The following is a 15,424-nucleotide window of genomic DNA, read 5'->3' as shown; positions in this document are numbered from 1 at the left end:
TCTTTGTTGCACTGTTTGCATTTTGCACACATGCGTTCTGACCCACAGGTAGAGGAACTTCATTAAAATATTCCCAAACTGGGTCTCTTTTACAGCCTGCTGCCATTATAGGTTTTCCCTTCTAGTATGAGAATGGTATGGTAGATTTCAAATCAATGAAGGCTACACTCAGAAAGGCCTCAAGACTCCTGGAATATGCTGCTCAAACAGTTTCACTTTTGTTTCTACTGCCTGTCCCTCCCTTCTCACATTTATCTCCAGACTTCTTCTGCTTGTCCAGGTCTATGCTGCCCCCAACAATCTTCTAATGATTGAACTTTCTGAAACTTTGCACTTTCAGAGAGAGGTAAGGGATTGATTCTGTATACACAGATTTTCAGAGGGACAATAGGGTTGAAGTCTGTTATTTCTCACCTCTGCTTATTTAAAAACATTTTTGCTGTTAACAAGCATGTTATCGCTGGAGAGAGAAATTCAGTTTGAAAACTTCAAAACTAGGCATCTCTGATGGTATCTTCTAGACTGAGCACCGAGTCCCATTGGGTAGATAGAAAGATTAATCTAAATCTATACAGAAGCCCCTGGAACTGCATAAAATTGGGTCCCTAATCCATGAACTATTGGAACTCATTTACAAAACTTTCCTTAGACATTACATGAATATATTCTCATACTACAGAATTAATAATCCCTATTCCATGATGAGATCTCTTTAAGCTATAATGTATCTTTAGATAGATTTTTTTGTGAGGAAAAAGCATTTGATCAAAAAAATCCAATTTCATTGATTTTTATCCACCCTGATAAGACGTACTTCCTTAGTTATAAACAATGTTAAGGGAGGTCAGATTGTGAGCCTAACCTACTTCAGGCTGAGAATCTACACCCCCCCCGCCCAAAAAAAAAACCAAACAAAAAACCTATAGCATTAATTAAAAAACACTTAGGTGGGATTTAATTATGATATTTAACTCTAAAATTATTAGGCCTTTCCTTACACATCACCACTGTCAAGCTATAAATAGCTGTTACACCTGCACAGCTTCAAATCTAGGTTAGAATTGTGGGTCTTTGGTAAATATATGGATATCTACCTACTCTCCCTTCTTGCCCCCCGCCTATCCCCCCCCAGATTTGGGATGAATCAGCCACACAAGAGAAAACACACAGCTCCATTATTAGGAACCTGCAAATGGATGCTGGAAAATAGATTTTTATTTTAGTACATTATGTCTACCTTCAGTTACGGGTAGATCAGTTAATTGGTGAAAGGGGGTAGAATAGCAACCTTTTCACATCTTTGCTCTTGTTGTCATATGAAACAAGAATAGCTACAAGCAGTTGTATGTTTACAATATTACAGAAAATACTTTTAAAATTAAAAAGTATAAGGTGGCAACAAAAGGATACAAGATTTCTTTGATCTAAAAAAGGAAATGGTGTAAAATAATTGTACAACAGGTAAATTTACACACTAATTTTTTTAAAGGTTTTCATAGAACTTTTCAACTGAAAGAAAAATACATCTATCACATCAAGACACTTTTTTAAATTAAAAAAGCTACCTACATCACTTATGTAGTTTCAGAATTAATTCTTAATTTATAGACATCCTTCATTCTCTCAACTTAGCCACTTTCTCTCTCTACGTCAAACAAGTATTTTCATGTTTGACTATTTATCAAAGCTATCCTTCTGTTCCACTGAAGTGTCCTTTCAAGCATGGACAGTCTATGATGGAAAATTCATCGAAAAGGGAAACACATACATAACTTCTTTTATGTAAAAGAAAGTTAAAATGGTAGCATCTCTGCTAAAACAAAACAGGATTGAGATGGTGGTAAAAAAATAAAATCAAGACAAAAGGAGCACAAATAGTTGTACCTATACATTCTTAAGTGACATTAAAATGTTAAATACTGTACACAGTTTCAGCGCATGCCCAGAATTTGCCGGCTTTTTAGTTGATAATTTTTTTCCAGTTCGCACAATGCTTGAGCCCGCAGGTTAGCAGCATAAAGGCGTTTCTTCAGCTCAGAGCATTTTTCTTTTGGGAGAGGATAATTCTCCAAATCATTGGATATAGCATTCTCTTTACTTGCACCAAAGTGAACCTTCTTTCTTGCTGAAGAGGGAAGTAGCACTTCATCTTAAAGACAGAAAGAGTGAAGAAAAGGGCTTTTGACTTTCATTGAATGAGTGTTCCTCAATATTAGTTTATTCATTCATATCAGTGCCAGTCACTTTGCAGAGGGGAACCTAATCTGGATCTAAGTTAACACATGTATTAAGTAGAGTAACTGCCAAACAGCTTTATTTGAATCAATAGAGTCAAATGCTGTTCATATGTAATTCACACTTTTGAGTTTCCAACTAATGCCATCCTTTGCCTCCCCACCCACCCAGCTTATTTAGGGGACAGTTATATAGGATACAAAAGCTCTGTTTAACATGACAGTGCTATAGGTTACTGGAGGTTGTAATTTTACTTAAGACCTAAGATAGAAAGGGCTGTAGAGACTTACTTTTGTTTGGTTTAGTCATCTCTTTACAACGAGCACACAAGAAGAGGAGAGTACCTTTATTTTGCAGAAGAGCAAGGATACAGATAGCAGTGATACAATGAGTCAAAATAAAGGTGGAGGGTGCTGGATAGTGAAAGATGTTTAGTTTCCAAGTTCAGCACTCGATTATAGAAACTCTTGATGGCTTGAGTGTTGCAGTGAAGTATAGGATAAAACAGCTACATAACCCAGAGGCCTGACCTATGTACTGACACTAGTTGAATCAGGCCTAGTCAATATTAATGTACTGAGAACACTTTACCTACCCCTCTATGCCACAACAAATGACATGCTATTTCAGAAAAAAAGTCACCGAGGAGTACTCAGTATCTTCTGAAAATGTAAGGGATGTTTTTCCCTGGTGCAGGTAAGCCATGCGTACCTGTACACATTTTTGTCTTTAAATGACAGCATAGCTTGCAGGCTTCCCGAGAACAAGGGCAGAGTTCACATTTGACCATTTTACACTAGCAGCAGTTTAGTTTTAATGCAATGATTCAAGAACTCAATTTTGCTCAGCCATGCTTCCATAATAAAGTCCCAGCTCTGCACGGTTTTGCAGAAAACTTGTTTGATTCTCAAACCACAGGGAGTGAGAAGGTCTTAGTAAGCAACCTGCCTAAACATGATGGATTCTGCAGGGAGCCTCTGCCAGTGCAGAAGCCTAGTGGTAATCGCAACAATTGAATTTAGTCCTGAAAGAAAATACTAGGGGACTTAATAGGGGAAAAAACCTCCTAGTTAGCATTTTTCTTAAAGTTAAAACCCATGCAAGTTAGTAGAGCTATAAGAGAACAGTGATTGATTTATCTGGTAGTGTGAGGTAACTGGAACAGAGTTTCAGTGTTACTCTGATTTTTCTGTGATTGATGTAAAACTAGGCCCTTTGTAAGGGTAATAAAGCTGAGCTTAGTGAGATAGGGAAGGTAGAGACCTGGGTGCAGCCTTCTAGCTAGGTCTGTTCTACAGCAAGCAAACTCTTTATAAGAGAAAGTTAAAAACCATGAAAGATGCAGAGGATATTAAATTAGGAATTGTCACATTATAGCATAACTAAGTAAACCTGAATGATTACAAAGAGGAGGATGGGGGCGGCAAGGGGACGGCAAGGGGACGAAAGAGAAGCAGGACACCTCTTGCAGACTTCTTCCACATTTATATCAGGAAAGGGAGAGCATCAGAAAGTAGTAATATTGCAAGAGGCAAGGGATTAATAGGCAGACAATTAGACATTAAAACAATGCTATTTTTAGTGATTAAGCTGAAGCAGCATATGACAGCTAGAACCAGGCTTGTAGAAGACTACTTCATGTGGAATGATGATGGTGTGGGCATTGGATCAGTGTCTCCTATATCCCATGTGAATACTCTAAAGAACTTGGCTAGGAGTTTGAGGGAGGTAATCCTCCTCCTGCCCCTTCCACCCCCCAGCTATTTTATGTAAGCTTGCTTATGGGGACCCAATCTGGAGAGCAAACAGACCACAGTTAGGTTTCAGAGTAACAGCCGTGTTAGTCTGTATTCGCAAAAAGAAAAGGAGTACTTGTGGCACCTTAGAGACTAACCAATTTAGTTGAGCATAAACTTTTGTGAGCTACAGATCACTTCATGGGATGCATACTGTGGAAAGTGTAGAAGATCTTTTTATATACACACAAAGCATGAAAAAATACCTCCTCCCACCCCACTCTCCTGCTGGTAATAGCTTATCTAAAGTGATCACTCTCCTTACAATGTGTATGATAATCAAGGTGGGCCATTTCCAGCACAAATCCAGGGTTTAACAAGAACGTCGGGGGGTGGGGGGGTAGGAAAAAACAGGGGGAAATAGGCTTGAATAGAGACTGGGAGTGGCTAAGTCATTATGCAAGGTAACCTAAGTTAATTGTATCCAAGTTGCAAATGAATTCCAATTCAACAGTTTCTCGCTGGAGTCTGGATTTGAAGTTTTTTGTTGTAAGATAGCGACTTTCATGTCTGTGATTGCGTGACCAGAGAGATTGAAGTGTTTTCCGACTGGTTTATGAATGTTATAACTCTTGACATCTGATTTGTGTCCATTTATTCTTTTACGTAGAGACTGTCCAGTTTGACCAATGTACATGGCAGAGGGGCATTCCCGGCACATGATGGCATATATCACATTGGTGGATGTGCAGGTGAACGAGCCTCTGATAGTGTGGCTGATGTTATTAGGCCCTTTGATGGTGTCCCCTGAATAGATATGTGGGCACAGTTGGCAACGGGCTTTGTTGCAAGGATAGGTTCCTGGATTAGTGGTTCTGTTGTGTGGTATGTGGTTGCTGGTGAGTATTTTCTTCAGGTTGGGGGGCTGTCTGTAGGCAAGGACTGGCCTGTCTCCCAAGATTTGTGAGTGTGTTGGGTCATCCTTCAGGATAGGTTATAGATCCTTAATAATGCGTTGGAGGCTGAAGGTGACGGCTAGTGGCGTTCTGTTATTTTCTTTGTTAGGCCTGTCCTGTAGTAGGTGACTTCTGGGAACTCTTCCGGCTCTATCAATCTGTTTCTTTGCTTCCGCAGGTGGGTATTGTAGTTGTAAGAAAGCTTGACAGAGATCTTGTAGGTGTTTGTCTCTGTCTGAGGGGTTGGAGCAAATGCAGTTGTATCTCAGAGCTTGGCTGTAGACGATGGATCCTGTGGTGTGGTCAGGGTGAAAGCTGGAGGCATGTAGGTAGGAATAGCGGTCAGTAGGTTTCCGGTATAGGGTGGTGTTTATGTGACCATCGTTTATTAGCACTGTAGTGTCCAGGAAGTGGATCTCTTGTGTGGACTGACCAGGCTGAGGTTGATGGTGGGATGGAAATTGTTGAAATCATGGTGGAATTCCTCAAGGGCTTCTTTTCCATGAGTCCAGATAATGAAGATGTCATCAATACAGCACAGGTAGAGTAGGGGCGTTAGGGGACAAGAGCTGAGGAAGCGTTGTTCTAAGTCAGCCATAAAAATGTTGGCATACTGTGGGGCCATGCAGGTACCCATAGCAGTGCCACTGATCACTATGGATGTAGAAGCCCTCTATACCAACATTCCACACAAAGATAGACTACAAGCCGTCAAGAACACTATCCCCGATAATGTCACGGCTAACCTGGTGGCTGAACTTTGTGACTTTGTCCTTACCCATAACTATTTTACATTTGGGGACAATGTATACCTTCAAATCAGCGGCACTGCTATGGGTACCGGCATGGCCCCACAGTATGCCAACATTTTTATGGCTGACTTAGAACAGAGAGACTGAATAGAGACTGGGAGTGGCTAAGTCATTATGCAAGGTAATCTACACCCCGCCCCCCCGATGTTCTTGTTAAACCCTGGATTTGTGCTGGAAATGGCCCACCTTGATTATCATACACATTGTAAGGAGAGTGATCACTTTAGATAAGCTATTACCAGCAGGAGAGTGGGGTGGGAGGAGGTATTTTTTCATGGTGTGTGTGTGTGTGTGTGTGTGTGTGTAAAAAGATCTTCTACACTTTCCACAGTATGCATCCAATTAAGTGATCTGTAGCTCACGAACGCTTATGCTCAAATAAATTGGTTAGTCTAAGGTGCCACAAGTACTCTTTTTCTTTAGGCCATAGTTAGAGGATCAGGCCCTGCATATGTGACTTAGGTGGAAGAATACCTATCTTTTCCTGGTTTGTGCACCACACACACTGGGGCTTAGGCATCCAGGTACTTGGTATGCTGCTGCAAAGCACATGCCCAGAGACAGAACATAGGCACCTAGGGAACTTTTATGGCAAAAAATTTAGGTGCCTACAGAATGAAGGGGGAAGCTTACAGGTCTCTGAACCACAAGAGTGCCTGATTCAGAAAATTGATTTAGGTGCCTAAATTCCACAATCTAGCTTTAAATTGTTATGCAAGGTATTGTACCATGTCTGTTTTTTGGATTGGATTTGGAAAATTACTGCTCTTTGTTCTAAATCAGCTGAGGTTTCTACCAAGTATAATTTGACTCATTCGGTTGCAAGTTCAGTGTATGTTAGACTATGTGAACTATGAGCCACCCTTAAGATCAGTGGAAAAAAGGTAGTGTAAATCTGCCTTCTCTTTTAAAGCCATCCATGAAGCGAAGGCTGAGTGGTCATAAGACATGCCTTATGTTTTATTGAAGACTAAAATTTTAAAGCTAGATCATAATTACATGGATCTGATTTCACAAATTACTAACGTTCTGAAACCTAGAACTAGCTAGAGAAAGTAAATTCATATTAACACCCTTCCCTTATTTCTGATGTTCAGGTTCAATAAATATTGACAGCAGCAGATGTGATCCCATTGTACAGCAGTTTTTGTTCATTCCATGTGACACTTTAAAAAATGTGGTCAAGTTTCTGTTCAAAACCATTACAGAAGTTTATGTAGTTTGTTTGGTAAGATGGGACTTTTCATGGCATGCAGAATGTCAAGGGCATCCTCATGGCTGTGCCAATCTGTGTTTACTAGTTCAAGTGGCTGTCTGTTTATTCTCATACCTGGGCTTTTTGCACCTGCCAATATCCTCTGTTCTTTGAGTAGGTTGTAGTTTTTCATCAAGTTCTCAGCCCTGTTTTGAAATGAGATAAGTTAATAAACCATTTCTACAGCAAACAATCTTAAAGTTTAACCTGGGTTACAGTGTAATACCTAGCAAGTTTATCTTCTGCCAGTCTCTCACGAACACATAGCTCCCGCTCCCTCTCTGGAAGTAAGCATATGAAGAAAGTTAACACAGATTTCTGGTGTTTTCCAAACAGGAGAAGCCTGGTCCCAAGACAGATTTTCATGTAGAAAAGCAGGTAATCACTGAAGTGTCAAGCCCCTAAATTTCTGCTTTGTTGCTCTAGGTAGCAAAGTAGTACATTGCTGTGTAGAGAGACAGGTTCTCAGCCCATGCTCTTCATGGGATATGGCAGTGACTGGACACGAAGGAGTTTAAGTGATGCATAACGTTCTTCCATCATGGAATCCTCATACTGCTTTAAAATATCAATCATGCTCTGAGAGAGTCTTGTTTTCTAGTCTAATCATGCATGGCTGGCTGAAGCTATACTAGTGTTCAGTCCTGCCATTTTGCACAGACACTTTATTTTAGCTGTGCCATATGCAGGGCTTGAATTTCAAAATAGATGTTCCCATTGTGGCACAATATAAGTTAACTGCATGCAGCTAAAGATGGCAAGTACAACTCAAGTGTTATCCATTACATAAATCCAATTAGTTAAAGAACTGACCATATAGCTTCACTGCTATGAGCTCTATTGACAATTGTGTTTCGTAACAGTTTTGGATATTCCTCCAATGGACAGTCTCCAAAGACACACACACCCCTTTTTAAGTTGTGCCACATCACAACCTCCAATAATTTTCATAGATTGTAGCTAACACTAATTGTGCATTTATACAGAGCAAGGATCCAAATCTGTTGGGCAACTGCATATTCACAGTATAGAGCCAGTACAGAGTAAAATGCTACCATTTTGATTTGGTAGCATTCCATGCATTTTACCCTGTATGGCTACACATTGTTTCAGGCAGATTCAGGCCCCATGTTCTGTAGGTTTTGGTAACCTTGGCTGTTCATAGCAAGCATTCTCCACCCCCCACAATCCCAACCTAGGTTTCTACTCCTGGATTAGACCACCAGGTAAGGTTTAATTAAATTCAAAAGAGAAAATGGTAGTTTTAAAAGTCTGACAGGCTGCATCTACAATCTGGACTACCCCCTCATAGGCTTTCAGACCAGTCTGATTAACCTCCCCACTCCCAGAATGGAATTTCATACGTTCCAGTTGTTGCTCTCTCTCTTTTATGGCTCGTTCTCTCTCCTGCAACTGTTGTTCCTTCAGTTTTAGCTCATTTACTGCAGTGCCTGAATGCTGCAGCCTTTCTGGCTCTGTTGATCTTCGTCCTCTCCTCTCCGAGAGGTTTCTCTGCTCTTCTACCACCAAGTCAGCTATCAAGGGATTCTGTAGAATTTCTTCAACAGAGGGTCGACAGTAGTCCTTAAAAGAAACAAGCCAAGGAAAGAGTGTGACAGTGTCAGTTTAAGAAGTTTAGGACACCAATTCCCTTCTTAATGGAGGAAAAACTGTACAAGTTCCATCCTACAGTAAAATTAAAGCTCTGAAATGCTTTAAGTATCAGATTGAAGTATTAGTGAACACAGCAGTCAATTCCTACCTTTAAATTCAGCATCTTTTTAAGAAGTTCATTCAACTGATCTGAATAACGATAGGGTATTCGTCTGAACTTCCCTTCTTTTATCTTCTCTGCCAACTCCTTTTGGTTATAAGCTGTAAATGGAGGCCTGAAGAACAGTATGTATTTTTGTAAAGGCTCTTTTCACTGTTTAACTGGAAAGGTGTTAAAGGGTTTTCATTGTGTTTGAGGAAAATCTCCATTTACCACTTCAATCAAGGTTCTTCTAGTGTCTAGAAGAGAGCTGGTTTTTGATTTTTAAAATATTTTGGAAACAAAACAGTTTGTTGGATTAAGATTTTAGACAAACTTTGGTCTTCACCTGTTTATAGTTTAGTCACATACTATAACTGAAGTGTAAGTAGTCTCACATCATTTATCTTTATACTTACGAGAGTGCACATAGCTCGTATAGCAAGCATCCTAGAGACCAGATGTCTGATTTTTCGTTATATGACATGCGGTTCATTTGTTCCTAAGAAAGAGAAGCCTTTATTTAAAATGTGTTATCAGGAAGGTGTACAGCAATTCATTTACAATAATGCAGCAGAACCAAGTTCTCCATGAAGGATCAGCTAATAGTTGTGCAACCTACTAAATTATCACTGGTGAGTTTGCAGTTTAATTCACAATAGCTACTTCAAGCTAGTACAATTCAGAATAAAGAAGATATTACAGCAATAACTGAGCTGGAGCAAAGCTTTATTCAAACTGCATCAGTTTTTTGGATCAGTACAAATGCAAGACATTATACAGGGAAAACAAACTTCCATTAGAGTCTGCACATAGAGCACAGAAGCAAAAGAGAAGTAGTGAGCTTTGACATGACCTTGCAGGATTTTCACTCCCAAGTCTATGTGCCACAGAGGACAAGAACCCTTGTAGATCAATCATTTGAAGAAGGTAGAGTACCCTACTCCATCACTGCAGCACTACTATGCAGATGTGAGAAGACAAGAATCAAGTAAAAGTCAGTGCCAAGATACCAAGGCAGATACTTCAGAAACGTGACTTGCAGGGGGTAGACCTAACAAGACAAGGATGGTACTAACAAACAATACCTCGTAAGAGGTCTGTTCTCCCAGGGAGAAGAGCTGGGGCAGTAGCCATGATGGAGGTTCTTAAGAGCTTCACATCAACTGTAGTCAAGAACTAAGAATGCTGTCTTTGAAAGGATCTTCTTAGGATGGTGAGCGATGACTAGTGCACAGTTCTAATTTGTGCTGGACTCAGGAACAGCAGCCTTCAAAAGTAAAATATCAGGAGGCAAGGGAGCTATTCCAGCCTCATTCTGAGAAAGATAGGAACAAGAATGCTACAGATGTTCTCTTTGAACACATGGATTTGAGAGAAAGGTGTTGTGGATTTATTAAGTATGCACAATAGTCTGATGGCAGTGGTCCTCAACTTGTTCTATACCACAAAAAGAACAGGAGTACTTGTGGCACCTTAGACTAACAAATTTATTAGAGCATAAGCTTTTGTGGGCTATAGTCCACTTCATCAGATGCACAGACTGGAACATATCGTAAGATTACACACACATGGTGGAAGTTGCCATACAAACTGTAAGAGGCTAACTAATTATACCATGACTCCATGTAACAGAAAAACAGTTTCGGAACTCCATCACTACCCTTCCTACACAGAGGAGAGACAGAACAAACACAGATCCCTGAGCACATTTTCAACCCAGTTCAGATGGCGGGGAAGTCCACAACCCTCAGGTTGAGAACCCATCCTATAGCTAACACACCAGAAACAGTACAACACTTAATTTATGAAATTTTACAGTCCAAAAAACTTGATGCTTAAGTCATATCAAACCCGAAAGTCAGTCATATACAAGACCATTCTGATATATGATGCAGAATTGTTGCAGGCAAGTTCCCCCCTCCCTCCCCCAAACACAAGTTTTAAAGGTCTGTCCCTAGTTAAAAAGGAGTTGGCTACAGGAATTAAGATTTAGTTATAGGTTTCATTAACTAAAAACTTCTAAAGATGTTGAGGAATTCTGTTAAAAAGCCAGGTGTTGCAGAAGAAACCAGGATCTTGGAACACTTACTGGAGACATGTAATATGGAGTGCCAACAAATGTTTTAGCAAAACTGGTATCATGGTGCAATATTCTAGCCAATCCAAAGTCTCCAAGTTTCACATTGTGCTTGCTATCTAGAAAAATATTTGCTGGTTTTAGGTCACGGTGCAACACAGTGTGGCCACCATCACTCCGTCTATGACATTCTTTCAAGGCCAGGGTCAACTGAGTCAACATGCGGAGAACAAAGTCTTCCTCTAAGTAGTGTCTAGGAAAGGAGAAGAAGTTAATTTAGAGTAATATAGATCTTGTAAGGTTTCAGAGTAGCAGCTGCATTAGTCTGTATCCACAAAAAGAAAAGGAGTACTTGTGGTACGTTAGAGACTAACAAATTTATTTGAGCATAAGCTTTCCATGAGCTACAGATGCATGCAGTGGAGAGATCTTATATACACAGAACATGAAACAATGGGTGTTACCATCACTCTGGTTACAGTGTGTATGGTAACACCCATTGTTTCATGTTCTGTGTATATAAGATCTCCCCACTGTATTTTCCACTGCATGCATCCGATGAAGTGAGCTGTAGCTCATGAAAGCTTATGCTCAAATAAATTTGTTAGTCTCTAACGTACCACAAGTACCCCTTTTTATAGATCTTGTAAATACAGTAAATAGAGAAAGTATACAAGTCACCCTCTAATTAACTATTTGTTCCCATCTTAGGGTTTTGTACTACCACCCATGGCAATAGTATCCTAACATCTACCATGCAAAGCAAATAGCAGTAACACAGAGGGCTAGATCCACAAAGTAATGCGAGTATTGTAACAGTGCTAACTTTTATGTACATTCCCATCCAGTGGAATCCACAACCTCAAGTTAGGCACCTAGGCTCCCACTGCATGGAGAGAGTTAGATACCCAAGAATAGGATTTACAAAAAAAGCCAGCACACTGGGCAGAGATAGCATTACCTGTTGGAACTGCTTAAGCTGAGGAGAGGGGTGAGTCTTAATCCACACTCCTCAAAGGGATTTAGGTGTCTAACTCTATCCAAGAGGGAAATGTCCATCTCTGCTTGGGATTCTCAGCAGTGAGCTCTCTCCTGGAGTTTTTTTTTTAAAAAAACCACACACCCAAGAAATGCCAGGGAAAGGGGAGTGAACTTCCCTTATAGTATTTAGCCCACTCATTAGAGCATTCACATGGGATGTGGGAGACCTTGCATTATGTGAAGAGGAAGTTTGAACTCCCACCTCTCAGGTGAGTGTCCAAACCACTGGGCTATGCTGGTGTGGGTTGCTCTCTCTCCTATTGAATCAGTCCACCGTATATAAACAATTAAATATTCATTGGGCCAGAGAGAATGACTAGTCCAGTGGTTAGGGCACTCCCCTGAAAGGTGGGAAACCCAAGTTCAAATCCCTTCTCCACATCAGGCAGAAGGGGAATTGAACCCAAATCTCATCCCTGGGTTAATGGAGGCCACCTCTCAACTATGGTGTGGGAGTTTAAGCAACCTCAGAGCACACCTATGAATTAGGTACTGCCAACAAGATATGCAGGGCAATGCTTCAGGGCTTGGCACTTAAACACTGGTCTTATACCTTAGAACAATACAACTGTGAGCATGCTCACTGGCAGAAAAACTTAGATGTCTTGGGGCTTTAGGCAGCAGCTGAACAGGGGTTTTGAAGACCTCAGTAGCACCAAAATATTGGCCTTGGGGATTAAACTCAGAGCAACTAGTGGACTTCATGACATTTTGGCACTTTTGGGGAATTAAAAATGCCACACAGTGTACAGGGATTTTGTTTTAAGGCATTAATTTCCTTTTTTTTAGTGGTATATACTGGACACAAGAGAATCAGTGTTGATAGCCATTCTTATGATGGAAAGGCCTTTTCAAAGATGACAGTTGGGCAGCGTTTCCCATAGAGGGTCAGACTCTGGGGTCACCTAACCCCATATGGAAGTGGGCCCCACAGCCATCCCATTTTTGGGACAGAAAATCCATTCCTTTCTCTCCTCTTTGTAAGTATCACACAGCAAAACCTAGAAGATAATTGGCCCAGAGCATTGTTATGTAGAACAATTCAAGTGATTTATCTCAAAGTCTCAATTTGTGATTTTAGTTTTGCATCCTGGGACATTTAACAGACAGCATGGAGGAGCTGTCAAGGTCACCCACTCTAAAGTGCTCTGGGACTTGTATGGTTAGAGCCAAGTCAGACAAAATTATATTAGAATTCTGTTTGAGCTGAAGCAGTAAGTTCTGTTAGGATAGTTTCACCACTTCTCTTATAGATAGTTCTCACATCTAGGGGCAAGTGGACTCAAGAGAAAAAAAATTAAAGCACATTCTAAAACCCACAAGACAGGAAAGGGGCTTTGAGGCAGGTTTAATATATTTGAACTTGCTTTTAAGACAGTTTACCAAATTTCTTCTTAGTTTTACTTTAAATCCCTGCAATAGTGACTATTCCAGTGTGCGTGTGGTACCTCAGTTTTTCTGTATTTTATCAACAGAAGTCAGTTTAACACAACTTCTACTAAATTATACCTTTTAAAAAAGTATACCTTTTTATACTTTAAGAAGAGACTTGAGAGTATTTAGAAGTCTGAGGTGATTAAATGTATCAAACCCAAGTTTCTAATGGATTACAAAGAGACGCATTTTGATTTAGCTTAATTCTGGTAAATGCTCCGGTTATTTAGATGGGAGAGCATGAGATCCCCATAAACAGATTTCACATGCCTTTCCTTTGTACATCTTGCAATTAGACTAGCCAGGTCACCTCCTTCACAATACTCCATCACGATGTACAGGGTTGTGTTAGTTCTGTCAATGATGCGATCATAATACCGGACAATGTTTGGGTGTTTCAGCTCCCGGAGTAAATTCACTTCCGAAACAAGCATTTGTTTCTCGGCTTCGGTCATAGAGCCATAGTCAAGCTCTTTCCAAACTAAGACCTGAAAGACAGTGCACACCGCGACTAGCGGACAAAACACGAATGCTCCCCCTAGGGACAGCTGGTCAAGCCGAGACACAAGCTAACTGTCCAGCTAGCAGCGCTTGACGAGCCGGCGGAGACGAACACGGGGCGGCCCCTGTCCCAAGCCGGCCGAGCGACGGGCAGCTTCACATTGCAGAGCAGCCGCCCCGACTCACCTCCCACGAGCCGACCCGTGGGGTGCTAAGTGTCCCCGCTCCAGCGGATCCGCCTCACCCCTAACCCACGGGGGGCCAGCAGCGAGCCCCCGAACCCGCAGGGGCCGAGCTCGGGGAGCGCAGCCCCAGCCAGCCCTCCAGAGCCCGCCTGTGGGGGAAGCGCCGCTGCCGGGCGCCGCCAGAGGCAGCAGGGGGCTGGCCCGCCGTCAGACAGCGACCAGCCGGAGCCGCCGACGAGGCGAGATAACCGCCCCGGGCAGCAGAGAGGTGCGGGGCCATCGGAGCCCGCAGCGCCGGGGCCCGCGCGCGGCCCCAGACCGCTCACCTTGCCGTCCGCCCGGCGCCGCACCTTCTGGCACTTGCCGTAGGAGCCGGCGCCGATGGTGAGCAGCACCTCGTAGTCCTCGGGCCGGCTCGGCATGGCGCCGCGACACGTTGAAGCACAGCCAACAGAACAGCGACTACGCAGCTACCTGTCGCCGTCGTTTAAACGCGCCGCCCCCGCCGCCCATTGGCCCGGCGCCGCAGCCCCACCTGCCCTCCCATTGGCTACTCTCCTGTAAACAATGCACGCCGCGTAACGGCCGTTACCACTGCTAGGCAACCAGGGCGGCGCGAGGCGTGGTGCGGCGCGACGCCAGGAGGGATCCGAAGACTTAGCTCCACCCCCTTTTTGCGTCTCTCCGCGGGCACCGCCCCCTCCTCTTCGGAGCAGGCGGACAAGGCCCATCCACGGAGTGTAGTGCAGGAACCTGCTCCCTGGAGCAATGTGCTGCCTGTAGCAGTTACTGATGCGTTACCGATTTTAGAAAACTGCTGCCTGATGAAGCAAATTCCGACAGATAGCAGTTTGTCCCCTGCACTCTTGTAGTGTCCCCAGCACTCATGGCAGAACTAAGTATTATCTAAACAATCCCTGACAGGTGTTTGTCTAACCTGCTCTTAAAAATTGCGGACGATGGCGATTCCACAACCTCCCTAGGCAATTTACTCTGGTGATTCGCAGGGGTATTTCATAGAATCATAGACTATCAGGGTTGGAAGGGATTTCAGAAGGTCATCTAGTCCAACCCCCTGCTCAAAGCAGGACCAATCCCCAACTAAATCGTCCCAGCCAGGGCTTTGTCAAGCCTGACTTTAAAAACTTCTAAGGAAGGAGATTCCACCACCTCCCCCTAAGTAACACATTCCAGTGTTTCACCACCCTCCTAGTGAAAAAGTTTTTTCTAATATCCAACCTAAACCTCCCCCACTGCAACTTGAGACCATTACTCCTTGTTCTGTCATCTGCTACCACTGAGAACAGTCTAGATCCATCCTCTTTGGAACCCCTTTTCAGGTAGTTGAAAGCAGCTATCAATCCCCTCTCATTCTTCTCTTCCGCAGACTAAACAATCCCAGTTCCCTCAGCCTCTCCTCATAAGTCATGTGTTCC

At 42.4% G+C, this 15,424-nt stretch overlaps 1 protein-coding gene across 2 annotated transcripts; it reads right to left on the bottom strand.

The window, feature by feature from the left end:
- Positions 1–1,175: 1,175 nt before the first annotated feature.
- NEK2 (NIMA related kinase 2) lies at positions 1,176–14,459 on the bottom strand. Of its 2 annotated transcripts, none has more exons than XM_077813788.1 (9): positions 14,315–14,459; positions 13,573–13,790; positions 10,840–11,080; positions 9,167–9,249; positions 8,757–8,883; positions 8,359–8,578; positions 7,221–7,275; positions 7,070–7,140; positions 1,176–2,149 (listed from the first exon to the last, which is right to left on the bottom strand). In XM_077813788.1, the coding sequence occupies exons 1-9, from the start codon at positions 14,408–14,410 to the stop codon at positions 1,932–1,934; spliced, it is 1,329 nt and encodes a 442-aa protein (XP_077669914.1). In that variant the 5' UTR covers positions 14,411–14,459; the 3' UTR covers positions 1,176–1,931. The 2 variants fall into 2 exon arrangements, with proteins under 2 accessions (XP_077669914.1, XP_077669915.1); XM_077813789.1 differs by having other exon boundaries at positions 13,681–13,790.
- Positions 14,460–15,424: the final 965 nt, after the last annotated feature.

This window comes from Eretmochelys imbricata, chromosome 3 (assembly GCF_965152235.1).
Source record: "Eretmochelys imbricata isolate rEreImb1 chromosome 3, rEreImb1.hap1, whole genome shotgun sequence".
Classification (NCBI taxonomy): domain Eukaryota; kingdom Metazoa; phylum Chordata; order Testudines; family Cheloniidae; genus Eretmochelys; species Eretmochelys imbricata.
This window is presented reverse-complemented; position numbering and strand designations above follow the sequence as displayed.